General features: G+C 41.9%; 1 protein-coding gene across 3 annotated transcripts in view; it reads right to left on the bottom strand.

The window, feature by feature from the left end:
* The window catches only part of CENPF (centromere protein F), a 58,211-nt gene extending 34,937 nt beyond the window's left edge, over positions 1-23,274 (bottom strand). Inside the window, exons 1-11 of one of the 3 annotated variants that reach the window (XM_072990231.2) lie at positions 23,140-23,263; positions 20,419-20,455; positions 19,476-19,673; positions 17,455-17,651; positions 16,626-16,732; positions 16,127-16,218; positions 15,498-15,792; positions 7,623-7,825; positions 6,824-6,949; positions 5,169-5,267; positions 3,357-3,479 (exon numbers count right to left, since the gene is read on the bottom strand). In XM_072990231.2, coding sequence (XP_072846332.2) covers positions 3,357-3,479; positions 5,169-5,267; positions 6,824-6,949; positions 7,623-7,825; positions 15,498-15,792; positions 16,127-16,218; positions 16,626-16,732; positions 17,455-17,651; positions 19,476-19,637 — 1,404 coding nt within the window. In that variant the 5' untranslated portion in view covers positions 19,638-19,673; positions 20,419-20,455; positions 23,140-23,263. The other 2 variants (XM_072990226.2, XM_072990228.2) reach the window with 2 other exon arrangements.
* Positions 23,275-26,126: the final 2,852 nt, after the last annotated feature.

Here is a 26,126-nt window from a genome sequence, read left to right as displayed (position 1 = left end):
CCACTCCAGGCAAGGGGTGGGAGGACGGGTTTCCCCACACGGCTGCCGAGTGGCCATCCAAGCAGGGAGACAGTGGAGCTACTGCCGCAATTGGCAGGAAGAGCGGGGCCTTCACAGTGCCGGAATGTGTGAGTGGATGGGCCGGTTCTGGGGACCGGACCCAGACTAGGTGCAGCTGGGACAGGAATATTCATATTCATTTATTTATGAATATGAATATCCCCATCGTTAGATACTATGAATCATGGAGTTCAGCCCCTTTCAAGGAAGCACAGTGGGGAATCGAACTCCCAACCTCTGGCTTTGCAGCCAAATGTCTAAGCCACTGAGCTGTCCAGCTGTTCAACATCTAAAATCAGATTATGCACTGTCTTCAGTGAAAAAGCAAATGGAATAATAGGTATTAGTGGAATTCTAGGTCCACTATGGCAGTGGTCCCCAACCTTGGGCCTCCAGATGTTCTTGGACTACAATTCCCAGAAGCCTTCACCACCACCTCTGCTGGCCAGGATTTCTGGGCATTGAAGTCCAAGAACATATGGAAGCCCAAGGTTGGGGACCACTGCACTATGGGACAGAGCAAAGAGCTGCTGGTTGACCATGGGGTGGAGCAACTACCTTACTGATAGGCCACGTTTCATCTGGCATTCATGGGATTAAAAGGTTTTCAGCCAAAAAAAGCCAGTTATTGACTGAGAAAACAGGAAGCAAGAAGAGTGTGCTACTAGTGATGAGGGAGAAGGCAAGGGACAGCTGAATCCTCTATCAAAGCTCAAGATTCTCCTGGATACCAAAACCACTGAGGCACCAGGGAGGACTCAGACCAAGGTCATATATTCCATTGCAACTGCACCACCAGACATTTCACATAAGTCCATTGTGAAGATTTAAGTCACTGTTGCCTACTAGTATTCATTTCATATAGTCTCCTCCCCTTTCTTATCTAGCTTAGTCTGTTTACCAAACAGTTTACTACTAGGACTGACTAACCGTGTATGTGTGCCCGTGTATGAATGCCCATGCTTCTGTTGTATGGGCTTTGACTAAATAGGTCAGAGTAAGCTGCACAGTGTGTCTGTCTTGACTCCACCCACCACCTCTGCCTCTTCTCATTTCATCACCACCTGTCTCTTCTCTTTTCTTTCTCTGTGGTGTTTCAATACACTCCTTGTTGGCCTTAGCACAATTCTAGAAGAAAAATCCTGTCTACATCTCTGGAATTGACAGCACTATGTAGTTTCCAATGCCATACAAGCACATAACTTTTTCCCTCCACCCCCCCCCCCTGGCCCCAAATTGAGATCTCGAAATACCAAGTGACTTCACTGACCCGGACAAGGACTGTGTCAGTGCGACCAAAAAAGTACCAAGTTGATGATCCTTGAACTGTGTGCCCTTATTTTGGCATGAACCATGTCTAGGCAACTACAGCATATACCTATGGTAAGGTCTTGATGATTTCCTATCCTTTTTCCCCCCTGGACTGCTAGCTTTAGTGTTTCAAGTGTTCCCGAGCCATAATGGGGCTGCCTTTGAGGCTGACACGGAAACTTCAGATGGTGCAGAATGTGGCGGTCAGGCTCCTTACAGGAGTGAGGAAATCCCAACACATCTCTCCTATTCTGGCCAAGCTGCACTGGCTGCCCATCCGTTTCCGCGTCGACTTCAAAGTGTTAATGGTAACATACAAGGCCCTAAACGGTTTAGGACCTCAATATTTGGCGGAACGCCTGCTCTCACCTAGATCTACCTGGATCACCCGCACGAGCCAGGAGGTGAGGCTGGGGAGCCTAGCGCCGAGGGAGGCCCAGAAGGAGCGAACATGAAATCGGGCCTTCTCGGCGGTGGCTCCTCATCTCTGGAACAACCTTCCTCCAGCGATTCGTGCAGCCCCTACGCTGGGCACATTTAAGAACCAGCTAAAAACATGGTTATATGTTCAGGCCTTCCCTCCTGTCAATACTTAATTTCCTTTCTCTTTCTATCTGTTTTATTATATGTGGTGTTGTTTACTTGTAATAATTGTTATGCTTTATTGTATATTTTTATGGAAGCCGCTCAGAGTGGTCAATCTGACCAGATGAGCGGGATATAAATCAATCAATCAATCAATCAATCAATCAATCAAACAATAGTAATAGTAATAGTAATAGTAATAGTAATAGTAATAGTAATAGTAATAGTAGTAATAATAATAATAATAATAATAATAATAATAATAATAATAATAATAATAATAATAATAATAATAATAATAATAATAATAATAATAAATCATTCTGTTCTTCTTTATTTGTGTGACTGTTCTTTAGATTTATATTCTACTTTTTCTGGCATCTAACATTTAGCACTTGGAAAAATAATCCTAGCAGTTGTTAATAGATACAGAGCAATTCCTTATAGCTGTTTTGGACACATCTTTGATCTTGTCCAAAAGGCAAAGGGGTTATTCATATCCGACACACTGCACTGTTGGCTTTAACAATCATTTCTGTCCTTTAGCATATGTCTATGAGCTTTAACTGATTAATTGAAGCACAGGCACGGTTGATGAGGCCACGAGAACGTGCGTTCTCTGTAGTAGCTCCCAGGTTATAGTGTGCTCTCCCTTGGGACTTCAGGTTGGCGTGCTCCCTTTTTCTCCTTCTGCTCAGATCTTTTCAGGCAAGCTTTTAACAATCATGACTGAGTCCCCAAATACCATTTTAAAGATAGTTTTTAATGTTTACCTGCTTTGAATTATTCAATTGAATTTTAACTAGTTCAATTCAATTTTAACTAATTTTTTTAATGTTTAACTCATTATCTTTTTAATTTTATTCTTTTAATATTGTGAGCTGCTTTCAGTCCCCTTATTGGGAAAAAGGCAGCCTATAAAAACAAACAAGCAAGCAAACAAATATAATAAATCAGCATTTGTCTTCTCTAGCTCTATATATTTTTAAACAGGCAGGGTATATGTTCCATGGAATTCGAGAGACAATCCTCCTCTAAAAGACTTGCCACAGTTTGCCTGTTCTTCCTCTAAATCCAAACGGAGATGGAAGTCCAGCTGTGGCTTTATTTTTAAAAAAGGGGGGGGAGGTTGAAAAGTGTGTTTTCTGGAGGTGTACAGAAAATCCAGGAACCCCAAAAGTGGGCAAGGCAGCCACATGGGTGTTGCAACTCCTGTTTCATTGAATGAACTTGCAACTCTGAGTCCTTTTGGCTACTCTGATCAATCACAGTGTTGCAGGTGCTTGCACAGCTGCTGGACCATAAAGTATCCTGGAGCTTCTTCTTTGCAAGAAGCAGGGATTCATGTAAACAGATTATAATACATCTAAAAACACAATCATTCCCATATTTTTACTTACCTCATATACATTTTCCAGCTCATTTTCCTTCAGTTGCATTGTCTGGAAAGCCTGGTCCACTTGATTCAACTTCTGGGTTAAATCGTTGACTTTTTTTTCAAACTGCTGTTTTGCCAAGAGAGTCTAAGGAGGAAAAGATGACAAATTTTAATTTGTGGTTGCATATAATATTGAACAGTAGACAAATATTCTTGCTGTGTGGGGGAGTTCACAGAAGAGGCCAATTTTAGTTTGTACATTTTTTAAAAATCTAATTTCTCTATGATGCGGGAGGGTGTCAAAAGTTCTTTACACCAGAGAGCAAGAATGGGCAAGTTCTAGAAGTCTGGAAGCCATAAATGCCCTCTCTAGTTCTCAGATACCAAGACCCAGGTCCACAGAGCCTGTGTCCTGAGTACACTCCTGTACTGTAGTGAGTCTGGGACCCTTTGTGCACGGCAGGAGAGGAAGCTGAACATGTTCTATATGTGCTATCTCTGACACATTTTTAGTCTCACCTGGCAGGACAAAGTTCCAAACAGGGTAGTCCTAGAACGAGCTGGAATTTTTGGCATGTATACATTACTGAAATAGTGATGTTGGCTTGGGCATGTTGTGAGAATGGCCGACGGTCAGATTCCAAAAGATCTCCTGTATGGGAGAATTAATGCTGGGAAACCGCCGCAGAGGGAGACCACAGCTGCGATACAAGGATATCTGCAAGCCGGATCTAAAGGCCTTAGGAATGGACCTCAACAGATAGGAAACACTGATAACTGAGCGTTCAGCCTGGAGGCAGGCAGTGCATCATGGCCTCTCCCAATTTGAAGACCCCTTGTCCAGCAGGCTGAGACAAAGAGACAGTCCTGAAACCAGCAAAATCAGGGAACTGGAAGATTGTGTGGAAGGGATTATTACTCTAGCCACACTAGATGTTGTTCTAAGACCTCTCGAGACCGAAGGATGGCTACATGAGAGATCTCAGAGGGCTATACCCATCTTCTTCACCTCTTGTCTCTCTCCCTACATTACAGACAGTCTGATCCAATGAGACCATAAAGCCTCCAGCAAAACTATGAGCAACAAGGATCTTGGAATTATCATAGACCACAAGCTAAATATGAGCCAACAGTGCAATGTCGCTATAAAAGAGGCAAGTGCTATTTTAGGTTACATTAAGAGAAGTATAGTTTCCAAATCCTGCAATGTGCACTCTATTCAGCATTGGTTAGTCCAGTTCTGGACACCACACTTCAAGAAGAATGCTGACAAATTGGAACAAGTTCAGAGGAGGGCGACAAGGATGATCAGGGGGCTGGAAACCAAGCCTTATGAGGAAAGAACTGGGCAAAAATTGGGCCAGTTACCTCCGGAGTTGGTGAGTGCTCCAATACTGGAGGCATTCAAGAAAAACTTAATCACCTGCCAAATATGCTTTGATTGCATTCCTGCTTTGAGCAGGGGGTTGGACTTGATGGCCTTGTAGGCCCCTTCCAGCTTCACTTTTCTATAATTCTATGTCATCTTCTTCTGGTTGCTGCACAATGGTGGAGGGCAGGGTTTCACTTAAGTGGGGCTTATTTTTGGGGTAGGGCTTATATTACAAGCATCCTGAAAAAAATCATATGCGGTCTTATTTTCGGGGAAACACGGTATCAGCATCTAGGAAGGGAACTGATCCCCCGCAGATATTACAATCCTACTGTATGGGGGAAATTTCTCAGTACAGTCAGCATACTGCACAATAAAAATTTTTAGTGCAAAACAGTGCATTATGCTTCCAAGTCTCCCTTTCTCACCTATGTTTGAATGCTTCCCATGAGAAATACCTACTTTCTCAAGTTCTGTTTGAAGAACACTGTAGCTCTTCTTGGCCTGATGCAGTTCCTCTTGCAGCTGAATCTTGGCCTGGCTGAGTTGGATAGAGAGTTCCTAAAACAGTGATGGAAAAAAAGAAAAACAAATCATGGGTTAAAAGATTAGGCTAGAAAAAGTTGTTATCTAAAAAGAGACACATCCCATTTGCTGTGTGTTCTGCAGACCTGTGTATCATGAAGCCAAAAGAACTCTCTATATATTACAGCTGTACACATTTCCTGGAACTCAATGGGACTTCTGAGGAGATAAGTATAAGACCTGTTTTATTCACTCACTGAAATACAGTGGTGCCTCGCACTACGATGTTAATTCATTCCAGCGAAATCGCTGTAGAACGAAAACATTGTAATGCAAAAATAAAAAGCCCATTGAAACTCCTTCAATGCGTTCCAATGGGCTGGAAACTCACCATCCAGCGAAGATCCTCCATAGGGCGGCCATTTTCGGTGGCTGTCTTGGGAGGAATCCTTCCCAGAAAACAGCGGGAAGCCATTTTATTTACCCGGCGGCCATTCTGAAATCGCCGCTCAGCGTCATTTTGTGAAGAATTGGTTCCCGAAGCAGGGAACTGATCATCGCAAAGCGAAAAAAACCTATTCAGACCATCGTTTTGCAATCGCAAAAAGATTGTCGTAATGCAGTTTCGTCGTAATGCGGGGCAATCGTGAAGTGAGGCACCACTGTATTTAAACATTTTAATACTGCAGCGAACTGTCTTCATGCTTTTATAATTACCTTACTGATGGCTTTGGAGTTTACAGTTGTAAACTACACTGAGAGCATTTACAATTTGGATGCTACAGATTTAAAAAAAAGAAACACTGGATTATATATTGTTTCTTGAGGCCTGGATTCAAATCTCTGCCCAGCCATGGAAGTTCGCTGGGAGTGAGGAACTGGTAAAACCACTCTTTAAATATTGCGTGGACCTTGAAAGCCCTGTTAAGAGTCACTATAATTTGATTCTGGCTTGAAGGTACATAACAACAAGACCCAGAGAACTCAGCAGTTGGTATCCTAGATTTTTATGGCATTGTAACGCAAGACAAGTCCAGTATGCAGATATGAATTAAAGATAGGCACCATGAACCAGAAAAACCAACGAATCGGACTGGTTCTTTATTCGGTTCATAAGCCAGTTTGAGGATCCTGTTTTGTTGAAGCAAAATGAAGGGCTGAACTTTTTTGCCCTAAGCAGATGTGCGCATGCATGCTTCTGCACCTACCACCCAGCTGATAGGCAGCTGATAAGCCCATGCATAGAGGCAATCAGCTGGCTTCCCTTCCTGGAGCCAGCTGCTGCCTCTACGCATGCACATAGGCCGCGAGCCCTTCCCTGGAAGAGAAGCCGATCTGCTATCTCCGACGATGGTGGCAGGACCAGATAGGGAGGTGACGGGGCGGTGGCTGGGTGGGCAGGAGGTCACCCAAGGCACGAACACAAAAACCAAGCCACAGACCAGTTCGTTTTTCAGGTGGTTCATGGTTTTCTGGTTCGTACTCATCTCTAGAACAGATCAAGGTTAATTGGAAGACAACATTCACAGCCCTCTGCAGATAAGTTACAAAAGCAGCAGGATGCTACGAGTCCTTTCACTCTTTGCCTTTACCTGTTGGAACTCCTTTTCCTTTTCTTTCAGCTTCTGTTGCAAAGCACGCTGGACACTTTCGGAATTTTGCCTCTGACAGTTCAGCTCATCGGACAGCCTTTTCACCTTGTCCTCTTTTGCAGCGCACTAGACAAAAAGTAATGAAATGGGGCATGGATTGGAAATCTCTAGGACCTGATTTGTAAGTGGACTCAACACTACGGTAGACCCAACGGGATCACAGCTACCAACAGTTCACCCTTTGCGGAGTAGAATTAAGACACGCGGAACCAAAATGCGTAGCTAACAGTGTCACGCTTATGTAGAAAAATACTTACAGGTTGAGAAATAAATCTAAGAACAAACATGGAATGTAAATGAAGATACACACCACACATGTTATTGTAAGGGGACTCAAGTAAATAAAGACGGAGATATTTGTGTATCATTCAAAATAGAAGGGTCTTGCCAACCAGCATATCTTCAGTCATGCTCTCGAAAGAAGACATGACATCATGTCACATCAGACAAAATTACATTAAGGTCTGTAAATATAAAAGATGGACTTTTCCTTTTTCCCAGGCTCTAATTTTAACTCACAAATGGAAGTGAAAGGGAAAGTATGCCTATTTTCTCCCTAGAGGGAGTACACTGAACTCCCAGCATCCTGTACAGCTCTGTAACCAAGATACCGTTCTAGGACCAGGGCCTGTGTTACTTTTGATTATTAAAAAAATATTACGGTAATTAGTGCTCCACGTGTATGTGTAGAACAGAATTTAGAATTCTAAAAGCATCCATGTGAAATCTGAGATTTTACCTGTGCGGTAGCCTGGTCAAGTTGTGCTGTAATTCTGTTCACTTCATTTTTGGTCTTATTTAGATCTTTATCTTTTCCTGCTAATTCTATTTTCAGATTTTCCAGTTGCAGCTGGGTTTCCTGCAGCTTAGTAAGGTTGCATTTAGTTTCTTCTGCTTGAATTTGCAGCTTATGCTCCAGTTCTGTAATTCTGGATCTTAATCCTATGTCGCAAAAAGAAAGAAAGAAAGAAAGATTATGTACTGCTACTTCATATATTTCTAAGACTTACCGGCTAGAATCCAGTACTGTACTAAGTTGCAACTAATGTAGGCCCATTTAATCAGCAGAGATCTGAAGAATCGACTCCCCTCAAAGTTCAATTTATTTCAATGGCCTGCTCTAGTTGTGACTTATTTTGGTTGTTTAGTCATTAAGTCATGTCTGAAAATGGAGGTATAATGGAAAGCCATATAAGAACCACAATCTGACAGCCCTTATTTGCCATTTCTGGGCTAACACTTAAGATTTGTTGTTGTTGTTTAGTCGTGTCCAACTCTTCATGACCCCATGGACCAGAGCACGCCAGGCCCTCCTGTCTTCCACTGCCTCCCGGAGTTTGGTCAAATTCATGTTGGTAGCTTCGATGACACTGTCCAACCATCTTGTCCTCTGTTGTCCCCTTCTCCTCTTGCCTTCACACTTTCCCATCAGGGTCTTTTCCAGGGAGTCTTCTCTTCTCATGAGATAGCCAAAGTATTGGAGCCTCAGCTTCAGGATTTGTCCTTCCAGTGAGCATTCAGGGTTGATTTCCTTCAGAACGGGTAGGTTTGATCTCCATGCAGTCCTGGGGATTCTCAAGAGACTCATCCAGCACAATTCAAAGGCATCAATTCTTCGGCGGTTAGCCGTCATTATGGTGCTGCTCTCACTTTCATACATCGCTAATTGAAAAACCATAGCTTTGACTATGCAGACTTTTGTTGGCAAGGTGATGTCTCTGCTTTTTCAGATGCTGCCGAGGTTTGTCATCGCTTTCCTCCCAAGATGCAGGTATCTTTTAATTTCGTGGCTGCTGTCCCCATCTGCAGTGATCATGGAGCCCAAGAAGGTAAAATCTGTCACTGCCTCCATATCTTCCCCTTCTATTTGCCAGGAGGTGATGGGACCAGTGGCCATGATCTTTTTTTGATGTTGAGCTTCAGACCATTTTTTGCACTATCCTCTTTCACCCTCATTAAGAGGTTCTTTAATTCGTCCTCACTTTCTGCCATCAAAGTGGTATCGTCTGCATATACGAGGTTATTGAAATTTCTTCTGGCAATCTTAATTCCGGTTTGGGATTCCTCCAATCTAGCCTTTAGCGTAATGTATTATGCATATAAGCAGGGAGACAATATACAGCCTTGTCATACTCCTTTCCCAATTATGAACCAATCAGTTTTTCCATATCCAGTTCTAACTGTTGCTTCCTGTCCCACGTATAGATTTCTCTGGAGATAGATAAAGTGGTGAGGCACTCCCATTTCTTTAAGAACTAGCCATAGTTTGCTGTGGTCCACTGTCAAAGGCTTCTGCGTAGTCAATGAAGCAGAAGTAGATGTTTTTCTGAAACTCTCTGCCTTTCTTCATAATCCAGTGCACGTTAGCTATTGTGGTTTATTACTGGATTTCAACCACTGAGAGTCAGGTTATATTTTAGCTAGGAAGATACCATCTCCGCCTAAGAATATGCATGAATTACTGTGACGTGTGCCATGACGTCACCTGCCTGTCTTGGCTAAGGCTGGAGTTTCCTGGCCTATGGCAGGGCAGGAGGTGGGTCTAAAAGGGGTGGAGTTTGTGTATATAAGGGGGGTGTGCAAAGAGGGAGAAGGTTGTTGGGGAATTAGAGAGTGGGAGAGTGACAGGGTTAGATATAGGTTAGGTGACTGTGTGTTAAGTAACCAAGAACTGTGCAGGGTGAAGGTCTGATAAATATAGTATTACAAGTGATTCTTTTATTCAGTGATTTCCTTTTTATTTTTGTAACCAATAAAACATCATTTTTATTTTAAAATCCATACAAAGTCTGAAGTGTCAGGTTTATGTGTGGTTGGTGGCAGCGAAGTACTGTGTGAGTGTGAAGGATCGTGACCTGTCATCTCTTGTGGTGACGTAGGAGGAGGTGGCAGTCGCGACAAAACTGGTGGCAGCGGTGGGATACGAGTTGTCCAGTTGCCCAGTTGCCCAGAAAAGCCTTGGCTAGTGTGACCAGAGCAAAAGGATTTCAGTTAGGTGCACCTGAAGTGGGGTGTGGGTAACTCTCTAGGATTTGTCTCCAGGGGGGAGCAGATCTAGTAGAGAGGCACCTAAACTTCAGAGTGAGGGAACTGACTTATGAGCTCTAGAAGGTCCATTTTGTGAGGGAGATTGACCCAAAGTAGGAGGCTGTTGTGACTTGGTCTGAGAGTCCAGAGTTGGGAGAACTCGGAAGGGACAGACAGACCAAGGGCAGCAAAGATTTGGGATCTCTCTAGTGAACTGCAGAACCTGAGAGAGGGTGAAGCTGTGGTGGATTTTGAAGTAGAGCCAAGGGCAGAAAATTAAAGTAGCTCTAAATCTGGCAAGAGGCCCAGTGAAGGGGCAGAAGCCATTAGAGACTACAGTAACAAGCCTAGCCATATCTGTTTGTATACCCTGTTAGAGAGTGTCAGACCTTAGCACAGGAAAGAAAAATATTTTTAAACAGAGGCTTGAAAACAGAAAAGAGCCTTCTGTGTGATTAAAATGCCTCTCACGCGCAGTCAAATGGCAGAAGTGAGTGAACAAAGAGACCAAGCAATGTCAGAATGGTCTGGGGATGAGTCAAATGGTGAGGGAAGAGTTGCCTCAGTGCAGGGAGAAGCTAATGGTGAACAGTTATCAGAACTGAGGAGAATTCAATTAGCCCAGGCACATGAATTTCAACTGAGACAAATAGAAAAGGAGGAAAGAATAGAAAGGGAAAGAATTGCCCTAGAGAAAGAGAAAATGGAAAGAGAGGAAAGAGAAAAAGAGAGACAAAGACAATTTGAACTGGAGAGAGAGAGGATGGCGTTTGAGTTAAGAAAATTGGAAATGATAAACCAGAACAATAATAATAATAGGGAAAATGAGGAGAGCCAATTATCAAAAACAGATTTGAAGAAATTTCCTACATATAAACAGGGGGATTGTCCTGAAAACTTCCTTAAAATCTTTGAACGAAGTTGTGCTGATTTTTCTGTGAGGGAAACAGAGAAAATGATAATTTTGAGGTCTCTCCTGAGTGGAAAAATGGCTGATGTGTATGCTGATATGCCAGTTGAGCTCAGTAAAGATTATTCAGAGTTCAAAAAGATGGTTTACAATCGGTTTGGCATTAATTCTGAACATCTTAGGCTGAAGTTCAGAAAACTTACTAAAAGATCAGATGAATCTTATACCCAACTTGGTTTTAACTTAGAAAAGTGTTTAGATCGGTGGCTTGAACAGGAGAATGTAAAAACTTTTCAGGAGCTGAAAAATGTTGTGGGCCTGGAGCAGTTTTATTCCTTACTCCATGGGGAACTTAAATTTTTGGTTCAAGAACGGAAACCAACTGATGTTAGAAATGCTGCACAAATAGCTGACTTTATTTCTCAAATAAGGGGTCCTAGTTGTTATGAGGGGAGAGGTGTGAGGAAAACATGGGACCCAAAGTTCTCTAAAGAACAAGCACAGAGACAGACTAAAGTGGGCGGCCATTTTAGTGAAAAGCCCTCAGAACAGGGCCAGCACAGTAAACAAGTTTTGGAGGGAAAAGAGAAACTTGAAAGATTTGATGGGAAAAGCTCATGGGGGGAGAGAATCTGCTTCATTTGCAAAAAGAAAGGCCACATTGCTGCACAATGTTTTAATACAAGGCAAAATAAAGAAATTCCACCTCAGAAAGTTAATGTAAAAGAAGCAAAGGCTGTATTTTGTGTTCAGAATAAACCTCAAGCTTCTTCTAATGAAAGCTCTGTTGCCATGGAAATCCAGGCAGAGGCAGTTAGGAGCTCTGAATTGGATACATTGAAGGAGCTACCTCTCGCTGAAGTTGTCCACTGTTATTACATAGAGACCAATGGTGCTTTATTGGAATCTGCTGGGGACAGGATAAAAGTTTTTGAAAAGGACTATTCAGCTTTGAGAGACACCTGTTCTCAAATTTCTATATGCCACTCAGACATAGTACCACAAAGTTGTATGATTGCTGACCAGACTCTATCTGTGAAAGGGATTGGGTCAGAACTAGTTTCTCTACCTGTAGCTGATTTGAAAATTGAATATCAAGGTTGGAAGGGATTGTGGAGAGTGGGGGTGTCTTCTGAGATCCCTACCCCTTTTCTTATTGGTAATGACTTAACAAAGCATGTCAAGAGTGCCCTGGTGGTAACACGTGCACAATCAGTACAAAGTGAAGCCAGTAATGAGACTGACTCTCAAGAGCCAGAGAAATTTGTACCACAACCTGAGGCATTCTCAGTTGAAATACCTCAGAAAAGCCTCTTTGTCAAGGAACAAACAGCAGACCCCACCTTAAAAGGCTGTTTTGGAAAGGTGACTGATAAAGATTTATCACCTGAGTGCCCTGAACGTTTTATTATTAAGGGTGGTTTACTTTATAGGGAAAAACTGAATAATATTTCAAAAGGGGGGCCTGAAGTTAAGAGACAGCTGGTGGTGCCTGAGAAATATCGCCCTATGATTCTGGAAAAGGGACATGCAGACATTTTCTCAGCTCATATGGGGATAAACAAGACCAAACAAAGAATAGCCCAAAACTTTTACTGGCCTGATATGGGTAAACATATTAAGAGTTTCTGTCAAAGATGCCATATTTGTCAGAGACAGGGCTCTAACTGTGATAAAACTAGAGCAAAGCTATGCCCATTACCAGTGATTTCAACTCCTTTTACACGTCTAGGGGTGGATATCATAGGTCCATTGCCCAACGCCACTAAGCGAGGGAACAGATTTATTTTAACTATAGTAGACCATGCAATGAGATATCCGGAAGCGATCCCATTACGTAATATAGAGACCCAGACTGTGGCAGGAGCCTTAGTAAATTACAGGAGTAGGATGGGTTTTCCTTCTGAGATAATCACAGACTTAGGAACCTCTCATACATCCAAACTTATGAAAAGGTTAGGCAGGGGGGTCATTCACATAAATGCCCTGAAGCCTTATTACAGAGAGACCAACCATGTGCAGTTTGCAATAAAAGAGGCTGATAAGGAGGAACATGAATTACCCTTTTGGGAAGGGAGAGGGCAGCAAAAATATAATCCACAGGATGTGCAGATCAGCCCTACCCTATCCACTGAACAACATAATAGTCTTTTAGCACTAGTGACAAGATATCGTGAAGTTTTCTCAAGCAAACCTGGTGTGGCCAAGGGTGTGTTACACAAGATTGACACAGGGAACGCTTCCCCTCAATCTGTAACTCCATATAGAGTAACAGGGCCATATGTAGAGAAGGTTAGGAAGGAACTGGATGAAATGCTAAAGGATCAGATTATTGTACCTTCTTCTAGTGCTTGGTCAGCCCCGATAGTTTTGGTGGACAAGCCGGACGGCAGTGTGAGGTTCTGCGTAGATTACAGAAAGCTAAACGCAGTAACCAAACCTGATGCATATCCTATGCCCAGGCTTGATGACCTCTTAGAAACCATTGGGGGGTGTAGGTACATCTCTTGCTTAGACCTAGTTAAAGGTTTTTGGCAAGTGAGAATTGATCCTAAGGACCAAGAGAAAACCGCATTTTGCAGTCCATTTGGCCTGTTTGAGTTCCGGGTCCTCAGTTTTGGCCTGAGAAACTCACCAGCAACATTTCAAAGGCTCATGGACCATACTCTGAAAGGGCTTAGTGATTTCACAGTAGCTTATATCGATGACATAGGGGTCTTTAGCAACACCTGGCAAGATCACCTACATCATCTAGAATTAGTGCTTCAAAGATTGAAAGATGCTGGCCTAACTGTTAAAGCTAGTAAGTGTCAGCTAGGTAACTCAGAGATGAAGTACCTAGGTCACATAGTGGGAGGAGGCCTAATCAAACCTTTAGAGGCCAAGGTCGAAGCAATCCTGAATTGGCCCAGACCTACCACTAAAAAGAAAGTGAGGTCCTTTTTAGGTCTGGCAGGGTATTACAGAAAGTTTATACCCGGTTTCAGTGAGATTGCTGCACCTTTATCAGACCTGACAAAGAAGCAGAGCAGCAACAGCGTTTCCTGGTCGGAAGAGTGCGAGATGGCGTTTGGACGGCTGAAAGATGCTCTAACCAACCATCCAGTGCTGCATGCTCCTGACTTCAACAGAGAGTTCATCATCTACACAGATGCGTCTAATGCCGGTGTGGGAGCGGTACTGTGCCAACAGGATGACAGCGGAGACCAACATCCAGTGGCGTACCTGAGCAAGAAGTTGCTTCCCAGGGAGAAGAATCTTTCTACCATCGAGAAAGAATGTTTGGCGATCATCTTTGCGATCCGGAAGCTGAAGGCTTACGTCTGGGGTCGACATTTTACCTTGTGCACTGATCACTCACCTCTATCGTGGTTGCGGACTATGAAATCACAGAACAGTAAACTGATGAGGTGGGCGCTTCTTTTGCAGGACTATGATTTCGAGGTTAAGGTGGTCAGAGGGACTATAAACTGTGTGGCTGATGCCTTATCCAGAAGACCGGAAGACGACATCTAAAGGACTTATGGACTCTGTGTATGGTATATGGCAATGTAAAGTGTTTGGAAAGTTATGTATTGTGTTGTGATAAATGTTTTGCATTGCATATTTTTATGTACCTGTATGGAAGAAGTGTAAGTATATTTGTAGTTGTGTTAAACTGTGTAATAAATGTAATGTTTTATGTTTGTTGCAGTTGTTTTGGGGAAAAAGCACCTTAGCTTTCCCCCACAAAACAACTTATTAAAGGGGGAAGGTATGTGACGTGTGCCATGACGTCACCTGCCTGTCTTGGCTAAGGCTGGAGTTTCCTGGCCTATGGCAGGGCAGGAGGTGGGTCTAAAAGGGGTGGAGTTTGTGTATATAAGGGGGGTGTGCAAAGAGGGAGAAGGCTGTTGGGGAATTAGAGAGTGGGAGAGTGACAGGGTTAGATATAGGTTAGGTGACTGTGTGTTAAGTAACCAAGAACTGTGCAGGGTGAAGGTCTGATAAATACAGTATTACAAGTGATTCTTTTATTCAGTGATTTCCTTTTTATTTTTGTAACCAATAAAACATCATTTTTATTTTAAAATCCATACAAAGTCTGAAGTGTCAGGTTTATGTGTGGTTGGTGGCAGCGAAGTACTGTGTGAGTGTGAAGGATCGTGACCTGTCATCTCTTGTGGTGACGTAGGAGGAGGTGGCAGTCGCGACAATTACTTAATTCATTAATATTTGGCAGAGCTGAACACCTTTGCCGTGAAAATTTCCAATTACGATTTTTCTGTTCTCTCGCTCTGTAATACAGCAAATATGTCATATTGACCAGATTCAACAGAGGAATGGAACTGATGGAACTGCTTCCATCAAGAGGCAGAACCACCCCATAGTATTCCTCTGGGAGGTGTGGAAACCCTCTGGGAAGAATTCTTTCAACCTTCTGCCCATCGTCAGATGGGAAGTGTGCGCTGCAAGAAAAAAGACATTCATCACAGCAGTAGGATGGAAGCCTTCCCCCCCACCCCAATGTCCCAATCTTGTAGCATGTAAAAGTACTTGTGCTCTGAAACAAGTACAGGTATGCAGCTGACCGTTGCTATTTTAAGGGCACAACAGAACTGTGGGCCTCTGAAACTCAACTACTAGGCAAAACTGTGAGGCAACAAGTCTAAGTTGCTTACAACATTTGAAATATACCTTGGTTCTGTGTTTTCATCTGGTCAGTGAGCGATGAGTCCTTGCAACTGTCCAAGATGCTACAGCTGGTGGAGTCTTTCTTTGCCAATTTTTCGTCTTTTTGGCCCAGAGTTGCCCCAGATTCCTGAGGAAGATGAGACACCGCCAAGCTATGGCTTACAGTGGTTTCTTGGCTGTCGGATGAACGGTGGCTTGGTGTTTTCTCTTGTTGCCAAGAGAAGACAGATGAGGAAGCCTGTTGCCGGGCAATTTCTCTGCGACTTATGGTACTTTCAGTATGCACACTGCCGGTTTTCTTTCAAAACACAAAGAGAAACGCTTTACTAAACTGGGCTGACCTCAATACAGAAGATGCTTCAGATAGAAAAGAATTCACCAGCACCAAGCAGGACAGAGAACACTCTCTTGATTAGTTTTTTAGATGATGGGATCAAATCTTTATCCTTTTACTTGTCATCAAGTAAGACAGATAAAATTTGAAAAAAATTAAATAAAACTACCTAAGAAACAGCTGTTTCCTAAAATTCACCAGATCATTAAGCAACTCTTAAGCTACCTTTTATGGAACTACACTTTTCTTATTCTGAATAATATTTTGTATTTATTCTGTAAATGTTTTAACTTATTACTTGGGATTTCAGGCTCTTCAGTTCTGCTTCCAGTCTTTTCCTTTCTTCAGCTTCTTTACTGTATTTTACTTTCAGTTCTTCAAACCTTGAATCTGTTAATGTTGAACAGAAACTTTTCAAAATTCATTTTATTTTGCTCATCTTATTATTTATCATTTATAATTTTAGACACACACATACATCCCACACATAAATCTCCCTGTGTGTGCACGCACACTTGTGAATGGGGAAAAATACCCACTGAAGTAAAATCATTCCTCCCCCAGCATAAAATACTATAACACTTTGTTATTCTGAAGGAAAGGGCTTTCATTAAAAATACAGAGCATCTGGGAATTTTGCTCTAAGAATTAAAACATGATTCAATAATAAACCAAGACAGGGAAACAGCTGGCTATGGGAACAGAAGTAAGCAAATTTTAATTCTATGTAACAAAGGTGGACAACAAAATATGAAGCAGTATGTCCATATAGTTACTAGAGGAAAAACAAGGCATACCATTATAACTTGGTGTTGAACAGCCAGTGAAATTCTTCTGTGGCGTACTGAAAGACACATCTCCAGCAACAAGGGACTTCTCACTTTTTTCTATTTCAGATTTATATCTTTTTAAAAAAGAAGCATAGAAATTTAGCTTAGTAGCAAAACAATACAGTCCTAAGCCATTTAGTAAGGAACCAACCCTATATATATAGGGTTGGTTCCTTACTAAATTAGTATAAATCATTGGTGAATGGCTTAGGACTCACTGAATTTTGTGGGAACTACTGTATGTTCAACTAAGAGCAATTCTATCCATGTTCGATGTAAGGTCTTCCTATTCCACTGGAAGTTGATCACAAAGGCAGTAAATCCAATAGATTTTCAGGTAAGGAAATTTGATTTTCGGATAAGTGAATCATGGCTTCTTTAGGACTAAAATAGGCAGCAAATCCAATAGCTTTTCAAGTAAGGAAATTTAATTTCCAGATAAGTGAGTCATTGCTTCTTTAGGACTAAATCTAGTTACTAATCCCAACTAGAAGAGACTCATTCAATGAATGAGACTTGCTAAGTCAACACTTATGAGCGCCAGTTTTGTGTACCTCCACTGTATCTACCCTCCCTTCCTTTTTTAAAATCCAAAAATCCCCAAGCATTGTAACGTTTCTCTGAGAGAGGAGCTGTTTCCAATCTCCTGATCATTTTGAAAGTATAAAGGCCAGCCAGGCTGGCGATTTTCGGAGTAATGAGTTTGAATCCAAAGCACACCTTCTCAAACTGTGACTAAACAAATGATTTAAAAAGAGTGATTTTGAACCAACATACACATTGTGCCTGTCCTCACCTTTTCAGTTCTTGTTCTAGCTTTTCAATTTGTTTCTTGCTTGAAATAAGTTGTCCCTCTTGAAAGTTCACTTGTGATTCTTTCACCTGCAGTTCATGTGAAAGCTTCTGCCTGGTGTTTTCTAAAGTATCACACAGTTCTATCAAGTTCTGGTTTTCTCTCTTTAGCGTTGCACCTTCATTTTTTTCTTGATCAACCTTATCAGAAGAGTCCATAATAAACAAACACAATCAACTTGATTTTAAGGTCTATTTTAGGAAAAGTGTGTTATTCAGTTCTGGAGAAGAATCAATGTTTTCTTTAGAACTTTATATTCTGATGTTCCTCATAGGCGTTTAAAAGCATAACAAACACATTAAACCATTAATACCGATAAAAATTATTTGCAGATTAATACCAAAATGGCAGTTATTAAGACTCAACATTCTTCTTTTAATGAAGGATTTAAACTCTATGGTTCAGAGATCTGGTGAAAAACAGTTGTACAAAACCATGATATTTTGCACATTCCCTCTTATGATAACGAATAAAGGGGCTAGGCATGTAAATCATCCATGTGAAAGGACCAAAGTTCAGAAAAGTAACCTTTTTGAAATAAAAGTCCCAGAATCTCTTTCCTAGCCAGCATAAACAACGATGACTGTGCAAGTCATTACCTAAAATAGCAGCCATTTTAACTCAGAAAAGAACACAGGTTTAGGTACTATGTCAATTCTTCAGTTGACATGGAACCTGAATTGACATGTTTGTAAACATGTAGGCTCCAGCTCTTACTCTGTATTATTTGGTTAGCTGAACACATTTCACAAACTTCTGCATCACTTCTGTGCCTCAATGAATACTCTCAAGACAATTAACAAGCAGCCTGCAGCCTCTAGGGCCAAAGAAGACTTGACTCATTGAGTTGAGTTTCCCTTTCCCCTGCTTTTTTCTTCAAATACTGAAATTTATTCTTGAGAGCAGAAAAGCAAAGAGGGAGAGGCAAACCTTTCTTCTCCTGCCATTTGTTTGTCCAGATTCTTAGAATCTCTCCACCAAAGCAACTACCTTCCTTTCTTCTAAGGTCTCCATAATTTTATCCTGCCAGAAGGAAATGAAAAGCTACCAGAAGGAAAAAAGGAATTAAGAGCACAAAAAGAGGAACACTCTTTCCTTTTTTTTTGAAATTGTTAATAAGGCAGAATAGTTGTGTTGTTTTGACCGCTCAACTCATCCTTCTTCAGCTTATAAAACTAGCCAATGGATCTTAATGATAAACAAATTGTTGATGGAGAAGTTCAGATATTTTCAGTATGTCTATTTTTTTAATCAAAGGAAATAAACAATAAACACCATGTCCTTTAAAAGAATTCAGTGTTCCATTGGCCAAGTAGTACAAAAAGCTGCAGCTAATTGCTGCTGATTAAGAAGTCAAAGATTGAATTTTTCATCTCACACCAATCATGGGACTGCCGAGTGATGGCAAATACAAGCTTTGATTTCTTAACTAGAGGGAATTCACTATAGTGATTTAAAGCCTTTGGCTTATGCTGTGCATAAGTACAGTCCTGCCCCGCTTTACGATTGCCCCGTTTAACGACAAATCCGCTTGACTGTGAGGTTTTTGCGATCGCAAAACGATGGTTTGAATGGGGTTTTCCCGCTTTGCGATGATCGGTCCCCTGCTTCGGGAAGCGATTTTCACTTTACGACGATCAAAACAGCTGATTGCCAGGTTTCCAAAATGGCTGCCGGGTATACAAAATGGCTCCCCGCTGTGTTTAGGAGCCATTTTTTGCTTTACAGGCACCTGAAAATGGCTGCCCCTACGGAGGATCTTCGCTGGATGGTGAGTTTTCAGCCCATTGGAACACATTGAGGGGGTTTCAATGCGTTTCAATAGTTTTTTTTAGTTTCGTTTGACGTTTTCGCTCTACAGTGATTTCGCTGGAACGAATTAACGTCGTCAAGCGAGGCACCACTAGGATTCTGGCCACTATTTTCTACACTGGTGTCATACACGTACATATTGTACATCATACCTTCTGTTTCTGTTTCTGCAAAGCTGCCTCCAGAGATTCCAGCTGAAACTGCCTTTGCTGTCTCTCCTTTCTAAGCTTCTCAAGTTGACTCTCAAGTTCTTGAATCTTGTGAAGGACCTTTGTGGAAAGGCCTTCTTTCCATTCTTCCACAACCCAGCTCATTTCATCTGCTTTCACTCCTTTAATACATTAAGAGACCTCACAAAGAAAGAAAAAGAGAGAACAGTTAAGATGCTGATGCTCTTTCAATAAGTAAACTTCCTCTTATTTCATCAAAATAGATGGAAGTATTCTGTGTTTTATGATGCAGTCTTGCACACACATACTTGGAAATATATCCCATCAATCTTAGTGGGACTTACCCTTAAATCACATATGCATAGTCATACTGAGTTTTATACATTGGTGCCTCGCTTAACGGATGCCCCGTTTAGCGACGAAACCGCATAGCGATGAACTTTTACTATCGCAAAAGCGATCGCATTGCGATGTTTCCTATGTGTGTGTTTTTTTTGCTTTGCGATGATCGGTTCCCTGTTTCACTTACCGATCATCGCAAAGCGATGATTTTTTAACAGCTGATCAGCGGTTCCAAAATGGCTGCCGGGTTAAAAAAATGGCCACCCGCTGTGTTTTCGCACGGATTCCTCACTTTAGAGGCAGCGAAAATGACACCGTATGGAGGATCTTCGCTTTAAGGTCAGTTTTTTGCCCATAGGAACGCATTAAACAGATTTTAATGCATTTCTATGGGCTTTTTAAAATCGCATAGTGACAAAATCGCTTACCAGCAATTATTGCTGCACGGATTAACATCGCTATGTGAGGCACCACTGTACAGCCATTTGCAAAGGGGAGGTAAGATGATAACCAGTAACAGTGGAGCATCCTAGGGATATGTGCTCAGTGGAACAATTTTAACATGCTTTGCTCTGGTAGTTACCCATAGTAGTTTGGCCCATGCTCACTTAAATGTGCATCTAGAGGAAAAAACAAAAACACAACAGTTCAGCATACCAGAAAATATATCTTATATCACTGGTTCTTAACCTTGGGTTACTCAGGAGTTTTGGACTGCAACTCCCAGAAGCCTTCACCACCAGCTGTCCTGACTGGGGTTTCTGGGAGTTGCAGTTCAAAAGCATCCGAGTAACAAAGGTTAAGAACCACTGTCTTATATTTCCCCTCATTTTTTAAAATCAGGGTTTTCTTTCTCTTTTAAACAAACTCTTTGTGCTGGTTGTTTACATTTCTGCACTAACAGAGAACTGATTTTCCTGTTTTGATGGCTCCTGGTTTGCATTAGCTTATCAAAACAGTAACTGCTTGGGGAATCACATGAAGACATGAAATAAATGCATCAGTGTGGCACTCAAAGACATTATAAGGCCTTGTTACTAAGTCGCTGCAATCAAAGAAAAGGCTGCATACACCAGTGATGGGTAACATGTGGCCTTCCATCTGAGTTGGATTACAATCCTCATTAGACCTAGCTGGCATTATTCAATGGTAAAGGAAAATACAACCCAGCAACTTCTGGAGGGCAGGATTTCCCTCATACTTGTCCTGCAATAAGACTGTCCCATCGTCCCTTTATTGTGTCTTAAAGTATAATTCTTTGCATTGAAAAGTTACTTCTGGATTTACACACAGTCTGATGCATAACTAAAATACTGTACTATAATTCTATCCAGTGTCTTACCTGAAGAGTGATAGTGATGTGTGAATTTATTTCTCACTCCTTATTCTCCAGCTTCATTAGCCAGCTTTTTACACTTACGGCATCTTCCATGCAATATTCCTAACATTTGCACTCATGCTGATTTGACTTGTTAAATTTATTACAGTCAATATATTTTGGCACAAACTAGTGTCTCTGAACCCCTGTTGCCCTCAGATTGGATAAATTATACCACTAGGCCTAAAAACAGCTAAGGTGTCTTTGTTTATGGAGTCTACAGTCAACATTGGTTCAAATCATCAAATGTACACTTGTGTTTGCGCATTATGAATATTTTGCCAGAACTCCTGGCTTAGCTCACCTTAGAGACCTCCTGAAGTTGCTCGGATCCAACTCTATCATAGCTTGTTGAATGGTAAGGCACAATGGGAGCTGCAACCATCTCTGGAGGACCCCATGTTCTCCAGCCCTACTCTGGAGCTTCCATACAACGTGCCAGCTTACTTTACATCACACTTCCCCAAGCTGACACCTTCCATGTATGTCGGAGCACAGCAGGGCCATGCTCACAGGGAATGATGGGAGTTCTGGTCCAACACATTTGGAAAACATCCATATGGGATTGTTCTATATTTTTGGTACCACAAGTTAGCAAACAGGAAACTATCATACCTGTGGTTTGTAATCCACAATACACACAGATGAAAATGCATTAAATCCATTCTGGACAATAAATAAACCCACAGTCGTATAACTGAAGAGGCCAACACTTACAACCACAATTTAATAAATGTGGCAGATGTATACTATAACCAACATCAGAAATAAATGAATGTTTCCTTCCCCATCCACCATCCAAAAGTTGAATATTATTTAGATCTTGTGAAAAACCTCTGCTGCACACATTCAGAAAACAGACGAACCCACCTGCTTTATGTCCAGACAGTAGGCACAAATAATTACAATAACAATATTTCTAATACACATTTCCATTTTAAAACAATCATATTGTACAGTATAAAACACTGCAGCACTGTAAAGTTCAAAATGCTACAATATTTCCCGTTTTTTCCCTATCATGCTGTGACAGACTAACACTACTACTTTTAAAAATTATATTTTATATTTCACATCTAGCTGCATCAAAGAATCACATCTGGGGTCTCAGTGGGAAACAGAAGAGTATGTTTTTGCATGAGAGGCAGTACACTGCAGTGGTTATGGCATTTTATTTGGATTTGGGTAGTCAAGGCCCCTATTGGGTCATGAAGTTTGCTAGGTGACTTTAAATTTAGTTAATCTTTCAGCCTCGTTTGCTCAAGAGGGTTGCTGTGGTAATAAAATCGGGAGGAAGAAAACCATGACCCTCCAGCTTATTGGAGGACAAGCGGGATGTAGCCAACACATGCACATAAACACAGTGAATGGCTTTTTTTGTGCACAACTGAATTTTGCGCAAGTATTTCAAGTTTTGTCCCTTGTACTCAATGGGCTACAGTGTTTACGCTACAGTTTTCGTGGATTATGCCTGGATTTATTCAACATCCAAGGATACCACCTCATCCACACAACAAAACCTCAAGTAAATCCATGAAAGCCTAAGCCGCAATCCATCCTACACACGCAGGATGTGCAGCGCAATCCATCCTACATTCGTTTACTTATGAGTAAGCCCCACTAAACTCTTTGAAGATTCTTTGAGTGTACACATACACAGGGTTGCGCCCGATTACTCTGAAAAGTGCAATGCACTCTCACCTTCCTTTTGCTATCACAAAACCGACTAAACCAACTCCAGCAGCACTAGTAAAACCCACTGAACTCGGCAGGACCTATTTGCACATTTTTAAAAAGGGAAAAAATTGAATTATCGATTGCACAGGATCTATCTATAAGTACAAACATCCAACCTAAACAAACACCGCCTATATAGATGCATAATGCAAGCAGGATTTCTTCATTCCTATCTATCCATCATCCTACCGTCTTTTCCCGCTCCAATCTCCTTTCCGCTTTGGTCCAGGGGCTACTCAAGATTCAAATCCCCCACCATCTCCCTCACGCGGTCGGTTAGCGGAGAGATACCGGCACGCCCATTGGGCAACCCTGAAACGTCAATCTTCTCCTCGCGTTCTTCAGTTGAACCAATAGAGAACAAGCTGGCGGAGGACGCGTGGCTTCTGAACGACGAGCTGGGTTCTTTTCAAACCTCATTGGACGGGAGGACGGAGAAAAGAAAAAGGCGGCAGGTGGAGGCGTGGCTTGCTTTCTCCAGCTAGGAAGGGAAGCGCTCATGATCAGTTTTGTAACGCCAGTGAAAGGGGAACGATAGCGTGGTAGTTCTTTGGAAGCTAAGGTTACGCCTCTCTGGTTTGCCAGGGAGCAAGTCTTATTTAGGTTGTCAGACGAGAAACAAACGAAAACCAGAAAATAAATAAGGCAAAAACGTTGCGGCGCCTTAAAGACTAATTGTTATATTTTAATAGAATTTTTTTAATTGATTAAGACTGCTTCCATAAGCATAAGTGTCTGAGATTAGTTGGAAGTTCTCTTTGGGTAACAATAAGAATAATGTGCCTTCAAGTTCATTCTGACTTATGGTGACCTTTGTTAGGATTTTTCAGGTAGAGAATACTCAACCAGGTAGAGAATACTCAACCACTCAAGTGGTTTTGGGTGCACCCTTGGAACAGTGGAGTTTGCCCAAGGCCACACAGGCTGGCTCTTCTCCCAGGAGCCCCAGTGGGAAATCAAACTCCCCATTGCTGCCTACACAACTAGATACAGCCAGCTCCTTTTCAGATGGGTCTAAAACTTGTTCTGTGACAATTTCCAAGGCAACATACTTGTAAGGGGTGCTGGGGAGGGGAGCAACCCTTCCCTGGATTTGCATGGACTAGGGTGATCCAGTTGCCATTCCCTGCTTAGTCATGAAACTTACTGGTGCTTCTATGAATAACTGAATAAATAAAGAAGGAAAACAAGAGTCTCAGGCTTGGAGGAAAGGCATGCTGCAACTAAGAAACATACTTAAATATTGTGAATCAGAACTGGAGTAAACCTCTTAGAGAAGTCAAGAAAAAATTAAACTTAGTTTATCAACTTTTGTTGTTGCTTAGTCATTAAATTGTGTCTGACTCTTCGTGATCCCATGAACCAGAGCACGCCAGGCCCTCCTGTCTTCCACTGCCTCCCAGAGTTTGGTCAAATTCATGTTGGCCGCTTCGATGACACTGTCCAACCATCTCGTCCTCTGTCGTCCCCTCCTCCTCTTGCCTTCACACTTCCCCAGCATAAGCCAATTATAGCCAAATTAAATAATAGCATTTTGTATTGGTTGAAGGAAGATGTTTATTTATTTGTTAATTCATTCATTTATTACATTTGTATCCCGCTCCTATGAGTATCACAGCACTACTCTGGGCAGATTACAGCACATATAAGAGAAAACAAAAATAGAGACATTAAAACTAGCAACAATAACCCTAAGATGTCCTTAGTTTGCAGTCTTGTTTGACTGACATGAAGTCAGTGACTATGAGTGGCTGCAGATGGTGCCCTGGGAGGCTGTTCAAAATATCTAACAAAAGGACTATGGGCTTTGTACACTTCAAAGGCAGGAATAGGCAATACAGTACCTCTGTTTAGGCCACACACAAAAAATAACAGATGCCAGCAAACAAGTCTTCATCAAGCAGGGCACCCCTTGCCTGAATGGTACAGAAAAATATTAAAGAGTTCTTAAAATCATGGCTATGCTACAGTTTCAAAATAAAGTTTGCAAAGTAAAGTCGGTTTTTTCGGGCTCTTTGGCCATGTTCTGAAGGTTGTTCTTCCTAACGTTTTGCCAGTCTCTGTGGCTGGCATCTTCAGAGGACAGCACTCTTTTTTACTGCTCTGACTATGTTGGTAAGTGGTGGTGACAGAAAGGAAAAATGGTCTGATGTTGATCACGCATTGAAAGCTGGTCCCTCTTTTGTTTTCTAGGTATTTTGCTTTATAATAATACAGTTAGGCAGCTGATTGTGCTTTGAGGGATCATAGATGAGAGTTATCCTTATCATCAGAGAATTAAATATTTAAAATATGCCTTGTTTCCTGCTTGTAAACTGTTTGAGCCCTCTTCTTTCCACATCTGATGCCAGGTCTGCTTGCGTCCTCCTTCCTTTCCCTACCCTTTCTGTTCAGTTCCTTTCTTTTTTACTTTAAAGGCATGCCATCCTAGCACTAAGACAGCTAGGTGGCAGGAGGGGTGGGGTGGAAGAGCAAGGAATTGACAAAAGGAAAGGAGAATTTTAAGGCGTTTAAGGTGTTTACGGTGGCTCTGCTCTGGCCCTCCAGTTTTCCAGGAGGCATGGTTGGAGCAACGCTACCTTACCTCTTCCTTCTCTGTCTTTGCAGAGTCCTTGCTCCCTCCCCCACCCCCACCCCCTTTGGTCAGCCCCCTGCTCTAGCACTAGATTAGCAAGCCTTTAAAACAGAATTTACCATTTTTTTTCCAGTTGGTAACCCCCCCCCCTTTTATAATAGCCAAGTAACCTGCAACCCCTCACTACATTTACACAAAAAGGCGTTTCAATGGGATAAAGAAAACATTAAAAACAGGGTTTTTGGAACATTATTCTAACCTAATATTTAATGGGATGGTTGTACTGGCATCTGGGCAATCGGGTTCAAAATGTGTAGCCAAGCTTTTGTTAAAGCTGCTTTCTCTGCCGGACAGCCCCTTAAAGGGCTCCAGAAGGTGGAGGTAAGGAGGGTGGGTTAAAATTGGATGTTACTTGGAGAGGGCAATTTTTCAAGAAGTGAATCATCATCACCTTTTTTGTCCTTCCTCCACCACCGCAGCCTCCTCAGCCACCCTCTCTTAGATGGTGGCAGCAATGCATGGCTGAGGCAAGGAGGGGACAAAAGCACTTCAGCTGCGGCAGCAGCTTTTTCCTCCTCCACTACTACCATTTGTCCCCCTC

This window comes from Pogona vitticeps, chromosome 1 (genome assembly GCF_051106095.1).
Source record: "Pogona vitticeps strain Pit_001003342236 chromosome 1, PviZW2.1, whole genome shotgun sequence".
NCBI lineage: Eukaryota > Metazoa > Chordata > Lepidosauria > Squamata > Agamidae > Pogona > Pogona vitticeps.
This window is presented reverse-complemented; position numbering and strand designations above follow the sequence as displayed.